At 36.5% G+C, this 26559-nt stretch overlaps 1 protein-coding gene and 1 long non-coding RNA gene across 7 annotated transcripts in view; one reads left to right on the top strand and one right to left on the bottom strand.

Annotated features, from left to right (window-relative positions):
* CCDC178 (coiled-coil domain containing 178) overlaps positions 1-26559 on the top strand; it is a 166339-nt gene that overhangs the window by 91927 nt on the left and 47853 nt on the right. For 5 of the 6 annotated variants that reach the window (XM_070747714.1, XM_070747710.1, XM_070747709.1 and 2 more), the window contains one exon: positions 21005-21154. The exons of the other annotated variant lie outside the window; for it this stretch is intronic. In XM_070747714.1, coding sequence (XP_070603815.1) covers positions 21005-21154 — 150 coding nt within the window. The remainder of the gene's footprint in view (positions 1-21004; positions 21155-26559) is intronic. 6 annotated transcript variants of the gene reach the window in all.
* Positions 13601-16211, bottom strand: LOC139165915 (uncharacterized). The gene is made up of 3 exons (XR_011558838.1): positions 16086-16211; positions 15533-15569; positions 13601-13728 (listed from the first exon to the last, which is right to left on the bottom strand). It is a non-coding gene; the product is annotated as an uncharacterized lncRNA (long non-coding RNA).

The following is a 26559-nucleotide window of genomic DNA, read 5'->3' as shown; positions in this document are numbered from 1 at the left end:
TGAAAGAAAGAAAATATATATGATAAGTGAGAGAAAGGAAAGACAATTGGACAGGGGACGAAAGGCACACCAGTGCACTTATGTACGCCCCTTACTGGCCTCTTAGGAACCTGGAGAGGTCAATCGTGGAGAGTCTAAGGGAGAAATGTTGGGGGTTAGGGGTTGACACAATTGAGTCTGGCAATGAGTTCCACGCTTCGATAACTCGATTGTTGAAATCATATTTTTTACAGTCAAGTTTGATCCTGTGACTGAATCATAGAAAATGGTAACACCTTTGCCAAATTTCAACTCCACAGGAGTCACAGATCATGCATTTTAGTTAGTTTACTTGAGGTACATTGATTCAAAAATTGTTGCCCTGTGATGCACAGCTTTTACCCAATCTAAGGTTTACAAACATGTCAGTTTTGTGGTATGTAGACTTATAGCTGTCACATCAGATTTTAAAACTCAGAATTGTTGGCTTTCATATTCCAAGTTATAATAAAAGTCATTACTTGGAATTGTTTGTTTAATGGATAGTTTCTTTAGTGATATAATTTTTAAGCTTAAGTAATACTTTTGATAACAGTATTTCATGTAATTGACAACTGTTTAAAAGATGAATTAAAAACCAATTGAATGCACTTTTGTTTAAGCCAGCTTTATTATCTAAATAAAATTTGTTTAGAGGTTCTTGATTAAATACACATTCAGTATTCCTACTGCACAAAAAAGTGTTTTCCTTTTGAAAGAAAATGAGTATCTAACATCATAGAAAAGTTTTATATACAGTGAAAATCCCATTTCTATTGCTCAGCAGCTCATGCAACGTATGACTATTATTAGGATTGCAAAATCTTGTAATATTTTTATGGACGTTCATCGGAAGGACAAGGGGAACAGTTGACAAAAATCATGTTGCAATATTACAAAGCAAATTTCACCAGTTTCGTATCACGTTTCACATCTTCATCTTGCTGCCAAAATCTCAGCATTCCAAGGATACCTCTGAATATTTTGCAAGGATAGTAGAAAAGTTTATAATATGGTAAAATAATAACTAAATTGTTCACTTAGGAAGTGTTGCTTCCTAAGTGAACAATTCCACAGAAGTTTGATTTACTTGGAGTTATATTCTGTTGTTTAAGTGTTCCCTTTATTTTTTGAGCAGTATACAATGTACCAGATAGGCATAAACTATTGGAGACAGGAACCCCCTCAAATAACCAGGCTATGCCATGAAGCACCTTTACTTGTACTCATAAATAAGCAATATGGCTTGCTACTGTTACAGAGCTTTTCTGAAGCAAAGGTTACTTTTTCAGTAAAAGTCTGATAACTTCATCTTTTAAGTAGACAGAACATACCTTAATCTCTAGAAGTCTATTCCTTCATCTTTTTTTTAATTTAATTATTTATTTTGTCCAATACACAATGAGGGTTTTAGTGGGTATATATCTATATACACATAGTAAAATACATGATGAAGGTTATAGAGGAGATACTCATAGTAAAATATATCTAAGAAATAATAGAAAAGAAGATATAGTAATAGAACATATCAATGAAGGAATAGAAGAAGAGATATAGGAATAGAAGAAAGGTATAGGAGATATAGGAGAGCAATAGGACAGGGGACGGAAGGCACTCTAGTGCACTTGTACTCGCCCCTTACTGACCTCTTAGGAATCTGGATAGGTCAACCGTAAATAATCTAAGGGTAAAGTGTTGGGGGTTTGGGGATGACACTATGGAGTCCGGTAATGAGTTCCACGCTTCGACAACTCGGTTACTGACGTCATATTTTTTACAGTCAAGTTTGGAGCGGTTAATATTAAGTTTAAATCTGTTGTGTGCTCTTGTGTTGTTGTGGTTGATGCTGAAGTAGTCGCCAAGAGGCAGGACGTTGCAGCATATGATCTTGTGGGCAATACTTAGATCTTGTTTAAGGCGTCTTAGTTCTAAACTTTCTAGGCCCAGGATTGAAAGTCTAGTCTCATAGGGTATTCTATTTCGAGTGGAGGAGTGAAGGGCTCTTCTGGTGAAGTATCTTTGGACATTTTCAAGGGTGTTAATGTCTGAGATGCGATATGGGTTCCAAACAGATGAGCTGTATTCGAGGATGGATCTGACAAAAGTTTTGTAAGCTCTGGTAAGTAGTGTGAGATTGCCAGAGCAGAAGCTACGTAGGATTAGGTTTACAACTCTTGAAGCCTTCTTGGCTATATTGTTGCAGTGGGCTTTGGCACTTAAATCTTTTGTTATTAGTATACCAAGATCTTTAACCAAGTGGGGATTATCTGTGATAGTTTGATTATTCAGTTCGTATTTGGAGTTCAGATTCTTCTTCCCAATGTGTAGGACAGAGCATTTGCTAGTTGAGATTTGGAGTTGCCATGTGTTAGACCACTCAGAAACAGCATCAAGGTCTTTTTGGAGAGTAGTTGTGTTATCAGTGGTGTTGAAGAGTTTTACTTGTCTTGTCCACAACTGGACAAGAGCAAGGAAACGAGAACTTCAAAATTTCAATAAATGGTTTCTAATACTTGTCTGAGATAAATACAGAATTTTGGAAATTATAAGGGGGATTTTCATCCTCCTTTATAGTGAGTTAATTAAGTTACAATTTCTTAAACGATTTGAAACAGTTCTTCCTAGATTTCTTTCTATCTGAGATAAGTTGCTGTTTATGAGATAAGCTGTCAATTGATCAATCTATTGTTTTCGGGTTTTTTCTGGATGCCCTCTGTTCAGTTCCTTTCCAGCTCTCTACCTTCTATTCATCTTCCTTAATCATGTATTAACCCAGAGGGGGCAAGGAGTGAGCAAAAAAATGTTGATCCTCTGCTCTCCACGTATGTTATTCATGTGCTTGAGAATTACAAACAGAAAATAATCTGCATGAGCAGGGCAAGCAGTTGATAAGAGTTCCTCCCTATAACCTGCTGTAATATTGGAGTTCAAGCAATTAAATTAAACTTCCATTCAAGAGCTATAAGAAAATCACTAAGAAAATCCAGGTCTCTTTGTCTGTCTGTCTTTAGGGTTCCTCTCTTATACTATAACAATAATGACTAATAAAGTCTGCTTGGTAATATGCTGGATACATAGAGTATAGGAAAAATAATTCTCTTTTCATGCCTTCCAATGTAGGTTTTCACAAAGGCAGATATTTAATGGTTGTATGATGGAAAGGCCTTGCCTTTAGGATCAGCACTTTCAATTGAGCTCAGAAACACCAACAGTGCTGGTGCATTGTAGGGAATTGCATTATTTGACTGCTTTAGACCTACTAATATTCTACTGAAAGCATTCTGAATCTTCCAAGATGGATGAATGGATGGATGGATGGATGGACGGACGGACGGACAGATAGGTAGACAGACAGACAGACGGACAGACAAAAACATGTTTTCCCAAAAATAAGACCCTATCTTATATTTTTTTTGAACTCTGAAATAAGCTCTTGGCCTTATTGCCATGCACTCAAAAGACCGATTGGGTTTCTTATCAGGGGATGCCTTATTTTGGGACAAACAGGATAGATTAGATAGATAGCTGGATAGGTGGATAGGTAGATAGGTAGATAGATGTGTTGATAAAAAGAAATAAGCAGCCTTGCATTCAGTTAATACTATGATTGGAGGGAAAATAATATTTTTTATTTCCTTCTTTATATTGAGTTACATAATAAGCTGAGAATTCAATTTCTCTCCTCTCCATTCTAAATGTCAGTTTGAATGAAATGTATGTAATGTAATGGTATTATTATATTACGTGAAATGTTTAACCTATGGACTCTCCATTTACACTAGTATGATTAGAAAATACAAATCTGAATTCATTGTACAAGATCAATAGACCTAAATGTGTTCAAAATAGTACAATTTGTTTTAATAGTGACTGCACAGTATGACGTTGACTTGGACAAACAATCGGGTATTGGTTTTATAAATTCAGACTTCAGGCAATCTATAAATATTGCATGCTTCATTCCTATATTATTTAACAATGAAGCTTTGTGCTGATCATTCTTTTGTAGCATAAATTTGATAGACTGATTGGGTTGGATTCTGAGTTGATCCTTAGCACACAGAATGATTCCCTTTTTCTCCCAGAAGAACTTTAGAGGAAGTAGTATTTGTGCTGACCTAGATGAATTTTCTCCTTCCCCTATCCCCATAAAACATCTAGAACAGGATCACAGGATAGCTGCTCTGGGAGAACTGTCAATGCTGCACAGCATATTTGGGGGAAAGGGAATTAATAAAGATCATTTCCTACTCCCTCCATTTCGACTTGCAAAATAAGATCAAAACGTTGAGTTTGTTAATAATTTATTTTCCACCCTTTCCATTCTCAGAATTCACCAAACAGCACTTGCCATAATAACAGATATGCCACCCTAAGCAATTTATCTTAAGAGAAAAACTGTAATCAAAAATTACAGTTTCAGCACATAATGGTAATATTTTCACTTCAACCAATTAAGGAGGAAAACATATTTTAAATGGCCTTATCAGCTGCACTGTATAATTTTCTTTTTTTGCTTCATCATGAACTTAGTTTAAGAACACCTTTCTCATCCTGCAGGTGATAATAGGACAGGAGTACTGGACATTAAAGACCAGCTGCCATCATGTTCTTATTAGCTAGACATTTGTTATCAATGAAATGCTGCGCAACTATTGTTCCAAGGCTGTTGCTGTAAAACCATAGTGCATTGTAGTTTGTTGGAGGTTAGTAGCACTTGTTAATTTGATCAAGGCTGAAGTTTACGGAGGATAAAGTAAACAATGCAAACTGCAGACACCATCAGTTTCCTATGGGCAGTGAAGTGTAGTTTGTTCCATTTACACTTCACAACAACATCTGATGGGCTTTGTCAGTGCTGCACAGAGTAATTAAACCTGAAATCAATAGCAGGCATTTGTCATGTTTACAGCCGCTCTTTCTGCTGGGTTAAACTCATCAGTTTAGTGCCGTTCTGTTTTACTGCAGAGACACGCTCCATTATTTCTTCAGGTACAGTTGAGATATTCAGTTACATGCCCAATAGTTTGAATACGACAGTAAGATTAAAAGGGGCAGACAAATGGACAGTTTTGTAATTTATTCACTGATTTTTTAAAAAAAAAAACTGTTGAATTTCCATTTCTTTCTACCTTTTGTTTTATAAAATTCTGCTTTGCCCCAGGATAATAAATACCCATTTTCCATTAACTGAAAGGAAGGTAAAATTATAATTAAAAGATGGTTGATGTAGAATATAATTGTCAGGGTAATATGAACCATGGTTCTCTCTTCATTTTTAAGCACAGACTCATAGCTTCATATTTCATAACAATATCTTTAATTTAAGTATATTTTTGTACACCAAGTTATGTATCTTGCTGTGTGCTACGATATCTGCAATGTTTTGCCAAATTTCAAAGGAATAGGTACTTCCTTTAGAAGATAAGAGACACTGTTTCTTTTTTTGTTAACTAAACTTCTTTGAGAGGAAGTGTGACTGAATAGTATTTACAAAGTTCAGATGATAACTAGCTACAGTTTTCAATGTCACATTTCATATTTCATAACAATATCTTTAATTTAAGTATATTTATGTACACCAAGTTATGTATCTACTATATTTATCTTCATTTTTTCTATCCATATTTTCTCAATGCTGTAGATTAAGGATTCAGAGCATGCTAAATGCCAGAGTGTTCACTTCACTACTAATATGTTTAATCTTGAAACCTAAGATGTAAAAGAAACATTTATGACATCAAATAGAAAACCCCTATATATTTTTAATCAAGTTCTCATTGGATTCAGTAGGACTTGCTTACATAAAAATAGATAACAGGTTTAATATTTTACAACTGAATCAGTACTGATGTCTTAGGGCCTTTCACCATTGGTATCTTACCTCCAAACAACATATTCCTGGAGATCAGTACAGCTCCCAATCTGATGATGTTCCAAAAGTTATTGAAAGCTTGGCTTCACACCCAGGCTTGGGATAAATCTCTTGTTCAGTTTTTCTTGGGATGGTTGGTTGTTTGTTTGTTCCTCATACCCCCCCCCACCCCCCCAGTGGGCATTTTTGGCACTGTGTGTTTCTTCGGGGTGTTTCAGGATTTCTCCTGATTTTTCTTTCTGTTTTAACTATGCAAACCACATGGCATTGTCTCAGATTGAGCAGCCTCTAAATTCAAGTAAATGCATTACAAATGTACCCTGTCAAAATCTTTTTTCCACTGCATGCCATGATACTGCCTTCATCTCATCCTCATGGTTCTGACACTGTCCAAAGGCTACTTCAAGGGATATAAAACCTCTTAGGCTTTACCTTCCTTTACTTTGGAAGGAACTCAGGTGAATCAGAGGCAATAAAAGGACATTAATGGTTTGCACCAAATTTCATGCCAGCATAGTTTTCTACCAAGTCCAGGATGCATGGAGAGACCTTCAAGAAAAGGAGTTGCAGCAGCTCATAAAAGCTTTGCACCAATAGCTATGCCAATGCAACCTCAAAAGAAAACATTTTCTACTTTGGCATACTTAAATAAGTGGGATGACAATGCTAACCTAAAAAGAGGCAATGGATATGGTTGCCACACCAAGAGGCTATTCCTACCCAACCACTATAGGCAGTTACCAGCCCCTGTAGAATTATTTAAAAGATTGTGGAGCAATAGACAGAGAAGCAAGATCTCCATATTCCTTCATGTGCAAATGTGGAATGAACATCTTGTTACTCACTCTTGTGGATGACTTAGTAGGACTTAGATTGAGCAAGTACACCACTTCTACGCTTACTTGATTTCGTAGCACCCTTTGATACCATTAATGTGCAAGGGTGGAATTGAAGTACTGTCATTATTCTTCTGTGGTCCTGTTCCTTTCTGAATGGGTGGAATTCCAGAAAACTTTGACATAAAGATTGGTCTGACTATGTGATGTTTGTGCTCTGATTTACTTTTAAATAAGGCCATTGGGAATCCTTTGAGAAAGTAGCATGCAAATCCACATATAAATAAATTTTCAGATTGCAGGTAACCTTGTTCAGTGTCTACTCATTCAATGACCACTCAAAGTTATGAGGGGTTGTCATGTTATATGAACACTGGATACTTTGACCATGTGGGATTTGCCTAACAATGGTAACTAGAAATATTGCAATTGCTGTCATAAATCATGGCATCAGGCTTTATGACCATGTCACTTAGTTACAAAGTTGCTGGTCCCAATTACCTTAGTTAAGTGTAGCTGTATTTTGGATTCTAAAAATAATTTTGAAAAGTTTAGATCACATCACAATAAACTGAATGTTTGAACTCTCTCGCACTTGATAAATCTTAATAATAGAAGAACTTCTAAAGCAGCGGTTCCCAACCTTTTTTAGGCCATCCTGAGGTCTCCCCCACCCCCATGATATATAATTCTTATTATTCAAAAAGTGAAGTACTAACGCGGAGAAAGCCTAAAAGGCCGTTAACTAGGTTTAACAAGGTTCCAATTGTCCCCATTAAAAATGAAATTGCCCCCCCCCCCGTGGTGCATGGGCCCCATGTTGGGAACCAGGGTTCTAAAGTATAAGTTTTTCCAGAATTTGGACATATTTGCAGTTGATAAATGTAATTTTCAGAAGTATCCACTTTTAGAGAAAATGTTCTTCGTAAATTCTAGCACCTCAATGTGATTGCAGAAGTATTGGAAAATTCTCCTTTGGAAGACCTTTATGTCATATTTTGCCATACTTCATGTTGTGGTTGGCTCTGGCACAGCTCCTGCCCCAAGGAATGTGGAGGTGGAAATGGGGGGAACATGCACATGCCACAGGCCTGTTTTGCTCCTGATAGAATCTCCTGACGAAGGCTCCTCTGACGAAGGAAGCGTGAGTAGCAGGGAAGAGGGGAGTTTGGCAGACAGCCCAGGAGGAGATTAATCATCCTTATCATCCCTGGATTCTGAACAAGAATGTATGACAGACCCACACATGTGTAAAGTGATGCATAGGAAAGAACAACTGAAGGATTATTACAGGAGATAAGTGAGGCCACCTGTGGTTGGGTGGGGCTGCTGTAATTAGTGCTACTGATAAAAAGAGCAGTGTGCTGATTTAACCTTGTGGAAGTTTATCTGATTCATAGCTTCGTCAAGATCAGGGTTCTGCTGTTTCCCTGTTCAAGATTGTGTGTGGACTTTCTGGACTTTGGAATTGGACTCAATTTCCCAATTACTGGGTGAGAAATTGGATTGCATTTAACCTGTGCCTTGTATGTACCAGAAAATCCCTTTGACATTTAAAAAGGGAGTTTTTTCTACTTTTATGTTGATAAAGACTTTTGGTTTTCCTTCTATCATGTGGTGTGTGTCTTTTTGGACTAATTACCCTGTAATTACGGGCTGTTGGGACACGCCAGCAGAACACTTCAGGCACTGGATGTTTCTGATTTTAAAGTCTTTTATCAGATTCTGCTGATACAGCAAATGTCCTAGAAGAAAAATACTTTAAAAACTGATATGTGCATGCTTCCAAAAATCATTTTCATAAAAAGCCTATGAACATATGATATGAACTGAGCATATGAACTGGACACACCTTTCTTAGAACTGCAGTTCTACATTCTGCCAAAGTAGGTGAAAAACATGCAAGTATAATTTTGGGAATAGAGAAGGCATGAAGTTTCTTGTTGTTTATCTATTTTTACAACAGGTGAATTAATGATGAAAAAGATATCCTTCATATCTGTATTAGATTTTGAGTACTTTTTTCAATGGAAGCATAATGATGGATGGTTACAACTGATCTTCCTTACATTCCATAATTTTGTAAATTTTTAAAATCAAAAATAAGCATAAATGTTAAGGACTTCAAGAATCCTGAGTTGCTAAATGAAATTGGAAAGATTGTCAGGTGTGCTTCCATTCAAAATCCAAGAAAGAAAAAACCCCACTCCATGATGATAGAGAAGAGTACTTTTACTAGACAAGAACTGTTAGAGACAGTTGGGTTGGGCTACCACATCTGGTCTGCTGAAACTGTTGACCTTGAGTAGGCTGTAAACATGTCCAACCAGCCTGCCCATACATGATGAGAACTTTCCTCTCTAGCCCCTAATCAGATCCAAGAAGAGACATCTCCAGCATAGCTTTTCCCCCTCCCAAATACCTAACGTCCCTCCTTCCCCTGTTTCTGTTATGCCGGGCTTCACATTACGAGTCCCAATTAAGTCCAAAGTATAAATTCAAACACACACAGTTGTAAAGTAAACAAAGAGTCAGTTTATCAACAAGAAAATATGGTACACACTTTAAATCAGCCCTAAGTGCTCTCCCACAAACCACGAGCCTGGAATGCTGTGAAAAACCAAAACCAAAAGCAGAGCATATAAAAGGCAGTTGTGAAGACGTCACAGCCACCCCCCTTCAAGCATCCTCACGCTGTACTTAACTGTGAATTGTTCAAAAAAAGTCCTTGTAAATCCTGAAGCAGTTCAAAAGAAAACCACACTTCTCTCTCACCAAACGGATAATTTCCCACGCATGCTCTCAACCACGCTGGCAATTTATCAGCAGCCCCATTAGCCTAATTGCCCAGGTGTTCTCCCTTATTTTTTATAATACTTGCGCAGTTGTTCCCTCCTTGTCATAAACCTGCGCCTGCGAGCATCTATGCATCCCTCTTCTTCCGAGTCTAATGACGATGATGATGACTCACTAATGGGGTAATAGCTAATGGGCTGTCTGTAACTACCCCATCATCCGATCCTGCTTCACTCTCAGAATTTTCCCTTCCAGAATCTTCCCTTGACACAGAAGCTTCACTGTCCGAAGCTGTTGGCAGTAAAACCGGTCTCTGATAACGTGAGGATTCTCCCAAACCAAACCCCACAGTCCTTGGAGCAGGAGCTGGCCCAGAGCCAACCACAATAGTTTCTATGGCTGCTTAAGCAAGCAGGCAGTATAGAGGCTGACAAAAATTATATTTACATCATTAAATATATTTAAAATTGATGATTAAAAATATTAGCGTAGGCTTTGTAACACTTACAGAAAATCTTGTATTGATGTGTTTTCAAAAAAGATGAATAAAAACAGATTATCTTCTTTGGTCTATCAAATATAATTGAGCCAAATAAACAAGCTTTTTCTAGACATGCTTTAATTCTACATCTAATTTTACATCACCTTCTATTTGTAACCCTCCTGTGTTTACCCACTGCTTCATCCATCTGTTTTGTTGCCACAAAAATCCATTAAGAAAGGAAGGCAGAATAAGTGTGCAATGTCCTCAGTTTATTAGACTACAGAGTCATCTATCTAAAAATGTGCTAAAATAAAGGTAATCCCTTTTGATTTTAGACATGCATAAATTCAAGGAAGAGATGCTAAAGGTCTTGGGGCAGCCAAAATAAAATCAATAACCTTGCATAGTAGGAATGAAAGAGAAAGTTACTCATTTGGATTTGGATACAAACATAACATATTGCCCCTTTACAAATTAATACACAATCCAGAAGACCTAACTGTTTTGAACTTTACTTTTTTTTAATGTACGAATACTATTCTCCAAACATATAAAAATGCATGTATGAGACTGATGGAGTTAGAGACAAGTCATTGCAGGATGCTAAGATGTCTGACTGCCTTCGCAGTATTTATTGCTTTTTATACAGTTTTCCAAGCAGCAAAAGATAGAAGAAAGTGACAGCATTTTATTGGTGAATTCTCCTTGCCAATCCTTAAGAACATCCTGTTGAAGAGATCATGTACCAGCCAGAGATAGGGTCTTATATCATTCTGGCTATGTGAACTGAGTGAGATAATGTAGGTATGAGAGGTCCGTTTAAGATAGGCAGTTTGTTGCACATGGCCTTTATTTCTACATTAGACAAAAAAGCATGTACAAGATTATATATAGTAATGGATACCAATATGTGAAAGCATTATATAAGATCAGATTGTGTTCAAAATACATACAAAGCAAAGCATGCCCAGAAAATATATAAATATATAAATTAACACTGGATAACAACTGGATAGAACAGAAATGAACAGATGTACCCTTTCCGAGTAGGAAACAGGATGGGTAGATGAAAAGTTATTTTGTTTTCTAAAAAAGTACTAAGCCACGTTTATGCTCTGTTACTTCTGGGTGACTCTTCTTTATCTGTGCAGAGGTCTGCACAAATAGTTAGATTGTTAATTTAATTGTAATGTTGTTAAAATGCAGGCACCATAATGTTGGAAATAGAGCGTTTCATAAGGAGAGACCTCCTACTAGGAGCAACTTTGCTGGCCATCCACTGTTTCACCTTGCAGTTTCACTGAGTCCAGATAACAGAATTGTCTTTAGGAAAGCAGAATTTAATCAGCATGGGATTTTAAATAGTGGATATAACAGCAGAAGTACTGTTATAAGTAAGATCCTAGTTTGTTGTTAACAAAATATTTGCCTTGTGCATTTCTTTCAACTCTTTTAGAAGCTTGTAATCAAGATGGTTTAGTTAAAATACGTTACTCCTTGGTAACAGAGGGTAAAGAATGGGATTTTGTTTCCTTAAATGCATTGTATAAAAATTAGAAATTTTGATTCAGAATGTATCACAGAATACACAACAGAATAACAGAGTTGGAAGGGACCTTAGAGGTCTTTTAGTTCAACCTTCTACTCAAGCAGCAAGTCATATATCATTTCAGACAAATGGTTTTCCAATCTTTTCTTAAAGACCTCTAGTTTTAGAACACCCACAACTTCTGGGGGCAAGTCATTCCACTGATTAAGTGTTCTAACTGTCAGGAAATTTCTCCTTAGATCTATATTGGTTCTCTCCCTGATTAGTTTCCAACCATTGCTTCTTGTCCTGCCTTCAAGTGCTTTGGAGAATAGGTTGACCACCTCTTTGTGGCAACCCTTAAGTATTGAAACACTTCTATCATGTCTCTAGTAGTCCTTTTAATTAAACTCAACATATCCAATTCTGCAACCCTTCTTCATATGTTTCAAGTCGGTCAAGACCCTTCTGTATATTCTGTATCTTGAGCCTACTTTCTGGAGTATTGCCTATTCCAGCCAGCTTGATGGTATCTGAAAACTTGATGAGTTTCCCTTTTACCACCATGTCTAAATTATTAAGGAAGATATCAAAGAGTACTGGGTCTAAGACAGAGCCTTGAAGTACCCCCTGCATACTTCTTTCCATGTAAATACAGTTCCATTAAGGATTACATGTTGAGTGCGGATGGTGAGCCAGTTACAAATCTTATTCTCAGAAAGCATGCCTCAAAAGTAGGTAATTGTGTAAACCTGATCTTTGTATCTTTCACCACAATAAGGTGGTACTGAGGCTAGACCCAACCTTTCTGCCAAACTCTCTTTTCCATAGGACACAAGAGATAATCTTACCCGGTTTTTATTCTTGCCCCATTAATGACTTCGGAGTCTTTGGAGAGGGGCAGTATACAAATCTAATAAATAATGATGATGATGATGATGATGATGATAACATTGAACAGCAGTGGCACCTTCAAGATGTGAGACGCACACTACACCCTACAATGGACATTGACCTTCCATAGAACTGGGCATTGTTTGTCTCATTCCAGCCAGCCTCCATGGAACAAAAGGTATCCTTCTCCACGGTGGGACGTTGGATTCAGGTGATTATTTCCAGAGCCTGTGGTCTATCATTACTTTGACCCAACAGAATAACCACCCAGTTGATGCCTAGTGCTGCTACCATGGCAGCTTGGAATACCAGGGTGTCCATCAAGGAGGTATGTCAGGCAGTCACCTAGTTATCCCTGACACCATTTATCCGCCACTACAAACTGGATGCTTTTGCCTCAGAGGAGGCAGCATTTGGACAAAGAGGATTGCAGGAGGTAGTACAGGATGGTTAGAGCGCCAGCCAACTTTAGATAGCCCACCCACGTGACCAAATACTTTGGTATGTCCCATCCTTGGAGGTTAGCTCCACCTTCTATGGAAAAAGGGCGTTGTACTTACCTGATACACTCTTTCTTAAAATCAGCTGTAGCGCACTCCACTCGCCCTGAAATTGGCTAGATTGGATCTTGATACATGAGCACATAACAGATGCAAACTAAGTTTAAACCGCTCCAAACTCGACTGCAGAAAATACGACTTTAGCAATAGAGTGATCAATGCCTGGAATGCACTACCTGACTGTGGTTTCTTCCCCAAGCCCTAAAATTTGAACCTTAGACTGTCTACCGTCAACCTCACCCCATTCCTAAGAGGTCTGTAAGGGGCATGCATAAGCACACCATCGTGCCTACAGTCCCTGTCCTACTGTCCTATTGTCCTCTTTCATAATTATTTCTTACTTATGTTATTACATTTATACAATCTACTACTATCCTATACTTGTTTGATAAACAAACAAACCCATCTGGTGGTGATGCTGACTTATCCACACTTTTCTATCTTATCGAGTAAAAGGTTGTGGGTCATCTTTATCAAATGACTTACTGAAATCCAAGAAAATTATATCCACAAGTGGCCCACTAATTTAGTCACTTTGTCAAGATTTGTCGTATGATTTGTTTTTGACAAACACATGTTCGTTTCTGGTTATGATGACTTTATTGGCCTCTAGGTGTTTGCAGAATTGTTGCTTGATTATCTTTTCCAGAATCTTTCCAGGTGTTGATGTCAAGCTAATAGGTTTGTAGTTTCCTGGATCCATTTTCTTTTCCTTTTTTCAATTCATGTTTTCTGGACTGTGAATGTAGAACCAAACAAAGATAAAAGGTGAATTTGTGTGTGTGTGTGTGTGTGTGTGTGTGTATAATGTGGAAATGCTACAGCATGTGATATAAGTGATATTAGGGAGGTTTTTCTCATTCAACCTGCTATGAGATTAATATTGTTGAGAGTTGTTTAAATAAGACCATGAAATTATCTTCATTGCCTTCCCTCATCTTTTCTTTTCTCTTCTTTTCTGTTTTTGCAATAGAAATAATAAGGATGGTTACCTAGTTCTGAGGCATGCTTTCTGAGAATAAGATTTTTAATTTATTATTTATTTTGTGCTTAATTGTCATCCAGGCAGCAGAAGATGTCACCAACAGCAATTTGGTTCACAACATCTCATTTAGTGAAAGACCCCTAAAGTTAAGACACTGTTCTCATTGATATTTTTGGGAAGTCACATCTGCTACTTGCCTGTGCAACATTTGCTGCAGCAAGAATTCAAATGGTAGAAGAGTTCTGAGTATCATCTTACTGCCTAAGACCAGTGTTCCCTCTAATTTTTTTGGGGGGGTGAGCGGAAAAGTATAGTGTCTGAGCGGCAGTCCCTTCAGGACTGGGTGGCACAGAAATAATAAATAAATAAATAAATAAATAAATAAATAAATAAATAAATAAATAAACAAACAAACAAACAAACAAACAAACAAATAAATACTGTGTGTCTATAACAGTGAGCTCATAATAGGGCCACTTAAATAGTTGAGCTAGTTTCAAACTAGATTTTGATTTTCTTTCTCTCTTCCTTACTCCCATTCTTTTTCTTTCTCTTTTCCTTCCTCTCTTTTTTCTATCTGTTTCTCTCTCTTTCTCTCTTCCTCTCTCTCTCCTTCCCTCTCACTCTTTCCCTCTCGGCTTCTGGGCAGGTTTGGAAAACTCTGAGTTGATGATGATTTTTAAGTGAGCGATTGCTCACTGCTCAGCTTAGAGGGAACTATGCCTAAGACCCCCCCACCCCTTCTGCAAATCTTTCTTCAGATTAAGCTTTTGGTCCCAGCTTGCAGAAGTGACATTCTATGTACAGGTGATCATGCCATCCTGAGGCAGTCGGGAAATACGACTGGTAGCAGCTGCCTTAGTGTAGATTAGTGAAAGATGGAGGCTTAATCTGTCACCTGTCTCAGTGTACTATCTAAACATTCTTCCTGTTGAAATAATGCAAAATATCTTAAATTCAACATTTCTTTGTCCTCTCAACTTAAATTTAAATAATTTTAAACATAAAACACTTAAAGTAAACATTAAATAGATTAAAAGTTTCACCATTGTGCAAACTGAATAAATAAAATATATCCCGAAACAATACCCACATCATAAATCTAAATTTAGGTTATCTTACAAAATTCTAACCAAATGGGAAGATGCTACGATATTATTTCAGAAAGGTTATCTGTATCCTGACAGAATTAAATTTATTATGTGAACCAAATTTGATAAAGCATTCTTTGTGCTACCAAGATAATCTGCAGTTCTAGTGCAATTATTCTACAAGAAGCATCTCTAAACTACTAGCCTGGACTTTAAGAGGCGCCAAACCCTTTTAGGGTAAGTTGAAAAACCTCCAGTTGGAGGTTTATAATATGAGAAATGTCAATCAGTATGTGTGTATGAGAAAGAGAGAGAGAGAGAGAGAAAGAGAGAAAGTTCACAAAAAACATTACATCTAGAAAACATTATCTTGTTTAAAATATTTTAAATTTTGTCAATTTTCAAGTATGAAATTGAAGGTATTATATGACTCTGTTTGAGGGTGTGTGTGTATTTAAATCTTACCTGAAAGACCACTGGGTGTCAGCCATGTCCATTGCTACTGAATTGTTCAATCAAACAAAATAAGTTGTCAGTAAAATAGAGAAAAAGAAAAGACTAGGCTTGTTGAATCAGAAATTCTGTCAACAGTGCTTAAAACATTAAAGAATTTTAGGAGAGTAATATTTTGAGGTTCTAATTATTTTTTATGTTTTATATCATTTTACAAAATAAAACATAAAGGGAGCACTCCTTGGATATTCAGTTGATCTGGGTATTCTAGGAAACAGCTTAAACAAATAAGCTTTTCATCAGAATTGTTTTCTGTAAAAACAAAAAAGGTATCATTTGTCACCATATTAGTTGAAATTGAAAAATAACGTTCCAGAAAGCCTATCTGTACAACTTTGGTGAATCGCTATACTAAGATTTTATTATAGTATGCCTTCATCATAATTCAAGTATTCAAATAATATTTAATTTGGTACACCATAAATATATATTTCATAGTTTAACACAGTTTTTGTCACAAAAGCAACATGTTATTAATCTTTAAATGAAACAAACGAAACTTTACCTATATAATCTTCATGTAACAGGAGTTGGCAATCCAAGCATGTTCATACTGATAATTTAGGTAATATTCATGATTTAAACTGCTAATATTGTTTCCAAAGGAGCTGCATGTATCATTCAAATGTACTTTTTCTGATCTAAGTAATAATCATCCAGAATATGAATACAAGACCAGCAGTCCAGGGCTCACCAGTATTTTGTTTCTCACAGTTATCAAGTATATAGCCTTGAAGTATTATCAAACAGAAGGTGGAGACATACCCTATGTCACCGTTTTTGAAAGCAAGCTACCTTCAACCTCAAGTTAATATGGAATTTCCAAGGCTATTAACCCCTGATAAGCTTCTCTTCCATTGATTTTATGTCTGTCTGTCTATCATATTTATATGGATGCAAATCTCATAAGACCATTATTTATTTATTGAGTTTATTTTTAAAGCATCTCATCTGTAATGTATTCCACAATTAATTATGTTCTTTATGAATAAATTTTTCCTCTGTTGATTTAAATCTTCCATTGTTTGATGACCATTTTCCTGATATTTGAGAGGGACCAAAACTTTGCTCCTTTGTTTTGGTCATAGCATGCATTGTTTTATATACTGTGATGGCCCATTAATCTTTATTCTCAGCTAAATCTTCCTAGCCACTTCTTATTTAGAAATTGCTTGAGTCCTTTGGTTTTAAACATTCCCCATATTATATTGTAAATATAAATAATTAATACTACTTATAAGTATTATAAACAGATTTGGTCCTTATTTTTATTCTTTCTTTGTCAGCTTTTCATTTTCAATTTTTTTCCTTATGCCAAATGTCATAGCATTATTTTTAAAATTCTTATTAATTACACATCACCTATATGTTACATCAGATCAATGTCACCATTTACGATTAAATTAAGAATTGATCTCTTTACGTTCTAAAACATATTCAGTTAGGCTACTTAGAGATTTTGTTTCTTTGTCATAGCCTAAACTTGAATGTACCTAGCCTATGTGAGAATATCTGAAGTCCTACATTATTAACAATACCTTTCTCCTTTGCACGCCTCCATGATTTCTTTCACCTTCTGCATTTTGATCAGGTGGGCAATAGCATATCCTTAAATCTAGTTTATATTAGATATTGCCATCCATAGTGATTCTGTGGAGGAATCCAGTGTTCCAATACTTTCTAGTACATTAGATTTTATATCCTATGTGATACGAAGAGCATCACTTTCCTCACTATACCCTTCCATGTCCTTCCTATAAAGTTTATCAAGAATGACTGTTTTCTACTTATTCTTTCTGGTAGACCCTGTTTCTGTTATACCCATTATACTTGTGTTCTCATTTGTAGCCAAACACTCTAATTCTGCTATTCTTGGAAAATGCTAACATTGGCAAGGTAGCATATAAATATTAGTGCTAATATTGGCTCTTCTTTGAAATAGGGTATCAGGCCCCTTTTCTGTTATTACTGACAAGAACCTTTCTCATAGGCTTTCTAAACTGACCTGGAAGTAGTATGTTTTGTTGAGTGAATGGTAATGAATGTTTTTAAATTATATAAGAGCTTTTTAAGACTTTTAAAACTATATTAATTGGATTTTTAGATGTATTTGTTATGTTGGTATGTTATGTCGTAGAGGGGCGGCATACAAATCCAATAAATAAATAAAATAAATAAATAAACCGATTATTCATTAATCCCACTATCAACATTAACCCTATCTCTTATTGTATTTTCTAAAAATATCTATGCTGTTTCTCCTCTGTTGGCTTTCTTTCAAGAATCAGCTTGAAAGCAGTTCTGGCCCTTGCCTAATACCAAAAACCAGCAGCCTAATTCCATTCTGGTTTCTTTGTTTTGTCCTTTAAAAAATAGTTTTTATTTCAAATATGTACATAAATATATACATAAACATTTGTCCTCAAAAGTTCCTCAGTAATCAGTCTAATCCCCTCTATTTGACATCACTCTCTTATACAGTGACATTTCATCAGCACAAAGAAAAAAAGGTGGGAATTATGTTACAATGCCACAATATTTCATCATTCTAACCTACCCTTGCCTCTCTCCATTCATCTATCCTGTTGTGTTTGGGCCTGGGCCAGCCCTTGCTCCCACAGATGGGAGAGACGCGGCACAAAGTGAATGTGAAAGCCTGGCTGCAGCCAGGAAGATGTGGCAGACAGCCAGGAGGATTCAGCAGACAGCCCAGGGGATTTGGCCTGCAGTCCCTCAGACAGTCTTTCCTCCCTGAGTTCATCTGCAGATCAATATATTGATCTACGTAGCCAAAGAGCTATGCAAAGAAGGGATCGCTTTAAGGAGTATTACAAATCATTATAGGAGCACCTGGGCTGGGTGTGGTTCCCTTAATGAGGGCTAAAGGGATAAAAAGGGAACAAGGGCCAAGGCAAACTGTGGCTGTTTATCTGTGTTGTTTTGTGGTTCCTGCTTCGAAGTTTCTGTGCCGTTGGAGTTTTCAACCCAGCTTTTTCAGACAAGTGGGAGGTGAAAACTCTGGGACCTGCTGTTTGCTTCAAAGATTCAAAAGGACTCCTGAAACGTCTTTGCTCATTCCAGGTTCTTTGTTTGTTTTTCCCTGTGTTTTTTGTATGTGGCTGAAGTAAGCCTTGCATTGTTTTCGGACATTAAGAACTGTTTTTTGAGTAAGCTATTTTTGTTTATCTAATACAAGTTTGCTGACTAGCAGAGCACGTGTGTGTTTGATTTCTTTTCATTGGACTATTACGCATTGCCGAGCCAGTCAGGCAGAACATATCCCAGATTCCACTGGTATTACCCACACTTTTAAGCTTTGTCTAGTAGGGCTTGTATTTGGAAAATATTGCATTTCTGTAAAAGTTATCTTAATGCTTTTGCTTCAGATTGGCAAGTCACCCAGAAAAGTATGCATGTGTCATGTCTAAAGTCATCCATGCTCAAAATGAAAGAATATACCTTCATCTCTCAAGGATTGGATCCCTCCTGCGAGAACATTTTCATTATTCCGAAAATGATGTCCTCCTGCTATCAGAGTTATTGTATATTGACAGCTGAAGGAAGAGTTCCATTGAAAGTCTTTTCTCTTACTCCTTCAGCATAATCATCTTGATTTTAAATGAATATATTTATTCCTTGAGAGCTGGGAGCTCATTGTATCAAATGTCAAACTACTGCTTATACTCAAGGTCTTCAAACGTGGCAATTTTAAGACTTGAGAACTTTAACTCCCAGAATTCTGGGAGTTGAAGTCCTCAAGTCTTAAAGTTGCCATGTTTGGGGACCCCTGGCTTATATCTGTAGGTAAATAGCTATCGACCTGCTACTTCATATATTGGACAACATTCTCATCACCGTTGGTTAATTTTGAAACAGTGGTTTGTCTGAGTGAAACTGATAGCAGAAAGGAAAGGAGATAATCAGGTTAGGGTTTGTTTTTTTCCTCAGCGATTTCCCCGCTATCACTTAATAATTGTCAAAGTTTCTTATATCAGACAAGAAGTGTCTTCTTTTTTCACGCCTAACATTTGGACAACATAAATCCTCCCAAAAAACCCTCAGTCCCACAAAAAATTATAAAGGTCATTGAACAATTATTTACATTCCGTGAAATGACTTTATATCTATTAAGTGATAAGAAATAACAATTGATTCACAGTATCACATTGTAAATAAAAATTTCCTGATGGTTTCATAGCCTCATACAATTTACATTCAAGAACAATTTCACAATCATAGTCTACATTATCTTTTCAAGCAATAATGACCAGACTAACTGAAGTATTGCACTTTCTAAGAGAGTCTCTTGGCGAGTCTTCTATTCTACCAAAGAATCCTGACTCTTCCCAAAGTCTCTGGGATAGGGGAGGTCAGGGCAACATGAGACAGTGGGTTGCATCAAGAAGATGCAGTTGTGTCTTCTTTCTGTTTTCAGTTTTATCGCTGTTGTTTTTATTATTGTATTGTATGCATTTTAATTAAATAAGAATAAATAAAATAAAATAATACATTTTCTTATGGAGTCTAAATGTTGGCTTTTGATGTTCTTGGTTAAGTTTAAGCTATAAATTCCTGCACCTAGTCTTACATTTTGATTAATATAATTAAAGTCTCTGGGTTGTGCTTTTTTCCCTTATGACTTGGGTCTTAATGTTATTAAACATATTTCATAAATCAGCAAGGATTAGAAGAGTATTGTAGAATATATCAGCACCAATTACAAAACTTCATTCCTGAGGAATTTTATATCTAGTTTAGTTGTATTTTCACAGCCATTTTTCAGTAGAAGAATTATGTTGGATTCTGTTAACCCAACAAGGTTCCAACAAGGTGGTTGATATTGTTGTTTTTACATATTATTGATTAGAGGTATAAAGCAATATACAGTGGTACCTATACTTATGAACTTAATTCGTTCCATGACCTGGTTCTTAAGTAGAAAAGTTTGTAAGAAGAAGCAATTTTTCCCATAGGAATCAATGTAAAAGCAAATAATGGGTGCGATTGCGGAAACCACAGGGAGGGTGGAGGCCCTGTTTCCTCCCAGGAGATTCTTAGAGAGGCCCCATGGAGGCTTCTCCCCACCTTTTCCGGCCCTGTTTCCTCCCATGAGATTCCTAGAGAGGCCCTATGGAGGCTTCTCCCCGCCTTTTCCGGTTACAGTTTCAGAGGCTCGGGTTTGTAAGTAGAAAATGGTTCTTGAGAAGAGGCAAAAAAATCTTGAACACCTGGTTCTTATCTAGAAAAGTTCATAAGTAGAGGCGTTCTTAGGTAGAGGTACCACTCTATACAGTATGACGTTTCCATTTATAATATAAACATGATGTATAACTAACACATGTAATATATGACTTTACTTATAAATATATATGTAGTAACATTTAAAAATTGTTTGTAATGGCAAACTAGAATAACTCTCCTTAGATTTCCCTGGATAATGTACTAGATGAAAACCTACGCTTAGCACGAGAATATCAGATGCTCCAGATATGCTATCTAAATGACAAAAATCAACTTATGGACTTCTATGATCATAAAAGAAGAGCTGAAGATGCATTACGGGATCAGCACCAGGTATGATAAAAATGTGTTATGTTTAACATCTTGGGTTTTTATTATTATTATTACTACTACCAATTAGTGTCAGAAAGTAAAACTGAAATACATATATCCAACAGTATATTTCTCTCATGTTCTTTTGTCTTATTATTCATTTTATATTTTATAAATGAAAATATCATTTTTGTCAACCAAGATAGTTTGTCTTTGTTTATTATTCTAAGGATAACATAATTTAAAAAGGGGGTAGAGATTATTGCTTTTAGCTATTAAATTTGACCTATCATGATTTGGTTCTTGGTGATTAGGAGACAGAAATCTCATTTATTTGTTTATTTGGTTTACTCAAGTTTATAGGCTACTTCGATCATAAATGGTCTCTAAGTGGCTTATATTACCAATTATCATAAAAAGATTAAAATGATCAACGTAACAGAAAATAACACAGACCCAGATGACACTTTATTGACATAGGGACTTTCAAGGTACAACCTTATCTTATTGGATAGGCACAGGAGCAGGGGGCCGTAAACTGCTCTTTGCCATATTGGACTTTAAAGATAACAAATAGCACCTTAAATTATATCCATAAGCCAATTGGTAACCATTACAACTCTTATAGCAGTGATATCATCCATAACAAGATATGCCAATAAATATGCAAGTCATGAAAACTCTAGCTTCTGGGGGTTTTTTTTTTTTTTTGATAGGTGAGGGTACCAGTGTAATTGATTACAGAGTAATATCCTTAAATTTGCCTTCCAATGAAAGGATAGTTCTCTATTCTGATGTAATCATATCCCACTTTTTGATGTTGACATTTGGTATACAGACAAGACCACAAAGCATGAGTGAGATTGCTTGAGTATCCAATTCTCAAATTAAGTGGACTAGCAAGCCTATGGGAACAACCTCACAGCTTTTTAGTGTATCCAAAGGATCCCATTTTAAATTATCTTTGAGGGTTATGAACAGGGGTGGATTGCTGTCTGGATGGGGTGGGGGGGACACAGTGAGGTAGTGAAAATGGAGCTCCACTCCAGAGCACCCAATTTGCACTGAAAGATGTTGAAAGAAAATGCAGGATATCCTACATAAGCCATGCCCACAGTGTGGTGGTAAAAAATTTGGTAGCCCTTCACTGGTTATGAAGAATATTTAAGAAGCTCTAGCTATTTATCAACACATTACCCATTGTACTCAGAAACATCTAAAATCTAATATTACTCCCAGTTAAAAACTCATTCCAAAGTTCAAGCTTTGGCTTAATAAATAATGTGTTGAAACTAAGGCTAAATTAGCAATATCACCTTTAACAACAACCTTCATTCTGAGGATGCTGGTTTGGCCCTTGAGAAAAATAGATAAGACTCTTCTTAAAAAGAAGAAATTGGTACAGCAAATGATAAGCTGAAGTAAGAGAGAGAGAGAGAGAGAAAAGCAGGCCAAGGTTTTTTTTAAAAAAACCTTCATTCCTGGAAGTATTTTTTGTTAGATCTACATGATCTTTTTAGTTAGGATTATTAAGGGTCTCCACTTTGATTGTCATTCTTCATCTAGATCATAAAGCTATGGTATTTATTTGTTTGTTTGTCAAAAACATGTACAAGATAGTAGGCATTGGTCTAAACATAAGCAAAGTAGGTACAGGTAAATTTGGACAATAGAACAGTAAGAAAGGGACAATGGGCACAATGCTATCCTAAATTGGTTTCCTAGACTTAAACCTGATGCGAGATAGAGAATCTAATATTTTATGCATCAGTTGATCTCTAGGAATCAAAGGCCTGTTTATCTTATTCCATTTTTGAATATCTGCTGTTGTCCCCTGAGATCAGGAGAGGCCGTGTTGCAGCCATGAGAGGAGTGTATTTTTGAGAGTTGCAGTTATTATTCACTTTTCGTCATTAAGATAAACACCATTCTTTTTGGTATGACAACTTCTTTGTCACACAGGTGCACAGTATCCAGCAACAGAGTGAACTAATGATTGTACCACTGTATGCACTGTACACAATGTTTTTGCTTGTGCTCCCTAATCTGTTCCCATGATTTTCCTAAGCAAGTTGATCCTTTAAAAAAAAAATTGTGTAACCTAATAAAGTGATTTGGCCGTTTGAATTCTGCTAGCTGTACCCTTGTGCATTCCCTTCTTGGTTCCTGTGGGATGTGGATGGTGGATCTGAAAAATAATTAGCACTTCTTTGAGGGAAAATGCAATACCTCCTGTTTTGAAACTGGCAGTGATCTTCTGTTTCTTATAGAAGTCCTTTGTGAAATGGTGGTTTATTATCATTTTTACCCGGTTTGCAACTTTTCTCTTTCATGAATTTGTTGAGAATATGCTAGGGAATCAGCTACTAAAAATTCTAGAGGAGATTATCTGGGTTCTTTCCAATCAGAATTTGGGCCCAGTGAGAGGATAAAAATAGTATTCATGGCTTTTGTAGAAAAACTTTCTCAGGATGAGATGGGGAAAGCATACTCCTCTTTGTCTTTTTAGACTTCTCAGTGTCACGCAGATGGATGGATGGATGCATGGATGGATAGATGGATGGACAGAGCAACAGACAGACAGAAAAATGTGAGGGGGAGGAGAGAAGAAAGGAGAGGAGGGGAAGAGAGAGAGAAGGGGAGAAGAGAAGAGAGAAGAAAAAGTTGAAAACCATGTTAATTTTTTTTCTAGTAAAATTATCCATCACATCTGTGGCTTTATATAGTAATTAGTAAAATTATCCTTGGAGAAATTTCTTCATAAAGTTCTTTGATAAGGGGAACCAATCACACACTTTTTTAAAAACAAAAATGTACAGTATTTTATTGTACCAGGGGCATGAAAGGAAAACCCTAAAAGGGATGGAATGCAACAATTATAGAGTTAAATTTAAAATTTTCCAGTATGAATGGATATAAATATGATTGATGAATTCTATGAGATAATCAATAGTACATTTGAGAAGACAAAGCCAGTATTATATAAATGTAGTTACTTTCTATGAGTTATTTTTATGGCTTTATCTTATATAAAACTTACTCATCACCTAACATCTTTTCCCAACCTCACCAAGATTCTTTGGTCTTCAAAATATTTATGGCTGAACTGACATTTATTGTTCAGTTCAAGGAAGGTAAAGTAGGGAGGAGAATATTGCTTTGCCTAACTAATGCAATTTCCCTCCTACAGCGTACTTGGTTTTCATGTAATATAAATGAAATATATAATATACTCTGTCTTTCTGTCTGTCTGTCTGTCTGTCTGTCTGTCTCTGTCTCTCTCTCTCTCTCTCTCTCTCTCTCTCTCTCTGTATTACAAATGTCATAGTTTTATCATTTATGATATATTTATAATACAATATATTATTTTATTTTCTTATGATTGGCTTTAAAAAATATGGAAAACTAGTTTTTTAAATTATCCTGGTTGCCTGTTTGTTGTAGGATACAGGCAGCGGTGGGATACTACCCGGAACGCTAAATTGTGCTCACTGCCGCGACTCATAAGTGCTTGCAGGGCCAGTGCGGTTTTGCTTCTGTACCTGTGGAGGTAGTAAAATTGTGCATGGAGCCACAGGACAGACATGCCCGTGTTTTGGTGAGGTTTTTACCTTCCACGCATGTTGATACACAGGCGCACCTGTGGCTCCGTGCACGGTTTTTCTACCTCCGCAGGTGCAGAAGCAAAATCGCGCTGGCTCCGCAAGCATTTACGAGCTGCGGTGGCGAGCACAATTTAGCGTTCCGGCTACTAGCTCACTGCTGGATATAGCTACATAAATGGAATAGAACTAAATCAAATAATCATGAAATTAGTTAAAAAATGCTTTGGTAGTCTAGTGAAGCTGCAAAAACATCAGCAAGTAAAGAATATTTGTATTGTTTACATCACAATAAGAAAAAATAGTTGATTATATACTGCTTCTATCAAGAGATATACTGTATTTTTCTTGAGGTTTGGGTTAATAAGTGAGTTACAACTGCAATGGAAAATCAATTTTGTGGGAGTATCACAGTAATGATTTTTGTAGTTGCTATACTGCACATATTCATCACAGTGACATGAATCCTCAAAGAGAAAATTACTCTCATGTTCACACTTTCCCAAATTCAGAGGATTGCTATCCTTAAACATAGGTGTAGCAGTACAGTTATACAAGTAGCCCTTGATCAGCAACTACCTCATTTAGTGCAACTGGCCCTTTTGCTCTTGAAAAAGTGATTCTAGGGAGTATGCGCACACATGCCTGTGGTTTAAATCCATGATCCTCCTGGCTTGTGAAAGCTTCTGGGGAAGTGATATATGGGTCAGTTCAGGCAATCATTAATGCTTCACCGTGGGAGGGAGCTGTGCCTCAGCATTTTAAGGAGGTTGTGGTTTACCCACTACTTAAGAAGCCATTACTAGATTTTGCCCTATTGGATAATTTTAGATCTGTCTTCGATCTTCCCTTTTGGGGGAAGGTTTTTCAGAAGGTGGTTGCATGGTAGCTCCAGAAGCTCCAGGATGAATGCTGGTATAGTCAGCAGGGCTTTCTTCTACAGCGGTATGATTGTGTTGTGCTTCAGTTGTACCTGGTAAAATGCAAAAAATAGTTAAGAAAACTGAAATGTGATTTCCTTCCAGTTTTTGCAAAAAAAATAAATTTATCTTAATACATGACTCTGTTGCTTCATTGCACAGATGATTCCAAGATTCATAATTGGCCTTTGACTGTATATTTTTTTAAAAAGGTAATCTACTTGAATCATTATTGCCTTTCCAATACAACTCTCATCCATATATGTGTGTGCATTAGCAATACTTTATTTTATTTTATTGATTGATTGATTCCATCCAATACACAATGAGGGTTTTAGTGGGTATACACATAGTAAAATACATAATGAAGGTTATAGAGGATATACTCATAGTAAAATATATCTAAGAAAGAATAGAAGAGAAGATATAAGAATAAAACATATCAATGAAAGAATAGAAGAAGAGATATAGGAATAGAAGAAAGGTATAGGAGATATAGGAGAGCAATAGGACAGGGGACGGAAGGCACTCTAGTGCACTTGTACTTGTACTGACCTCTTAGGAATCTGGATAAGTCAACCGTGGATAATCTAAGGGTAAAGTGTTGGGGGTTTGGGGATGACACTATGGAGTCTGGTAATGAGTTACATGTTTCGACAACTCGGTTACTGAAGTCATATTTTTTACAGTCAAGTTTGGAGCGGTTACTATTAAGTTTAAATCTGTTGTGTGCTCTTGTGTTGTGGTTGAAGCTGAAGTAGTCGCCGACAGGCAGGACGTTGCAGCATATGATCTTGTGAGCAATCTTGTTTAAGGCCTCTTAGTTCTAAGCTTTCTAGGCCCAGGATTGAAAGTCTAGTCTCGTAGGGTATTCTGTTTCGAGTGGAGGAGTGAAGGGCTCTTC

The sequence above is a fragment of the Erythrolamprus reginae genome, chromosome 3, assembly GCF_031021105.1.
Source record: "Erythrolamprus reginae isolate rEryReg1 chromosome 3, rEryReg1.hap1, whole genome shotgun sequence".
NCBI classification, from domain to species: Eukaryota; Metazoa; Chordata; class Lepidosauria; order Squamata; family Dipsadidae; genus Erythrolamprus; species Erythrolamprus reginae.
Note: the sequence above shows the minus strand (reverse complement) of the source record. Positions and strands in the feature narration are given on the sequence as shown.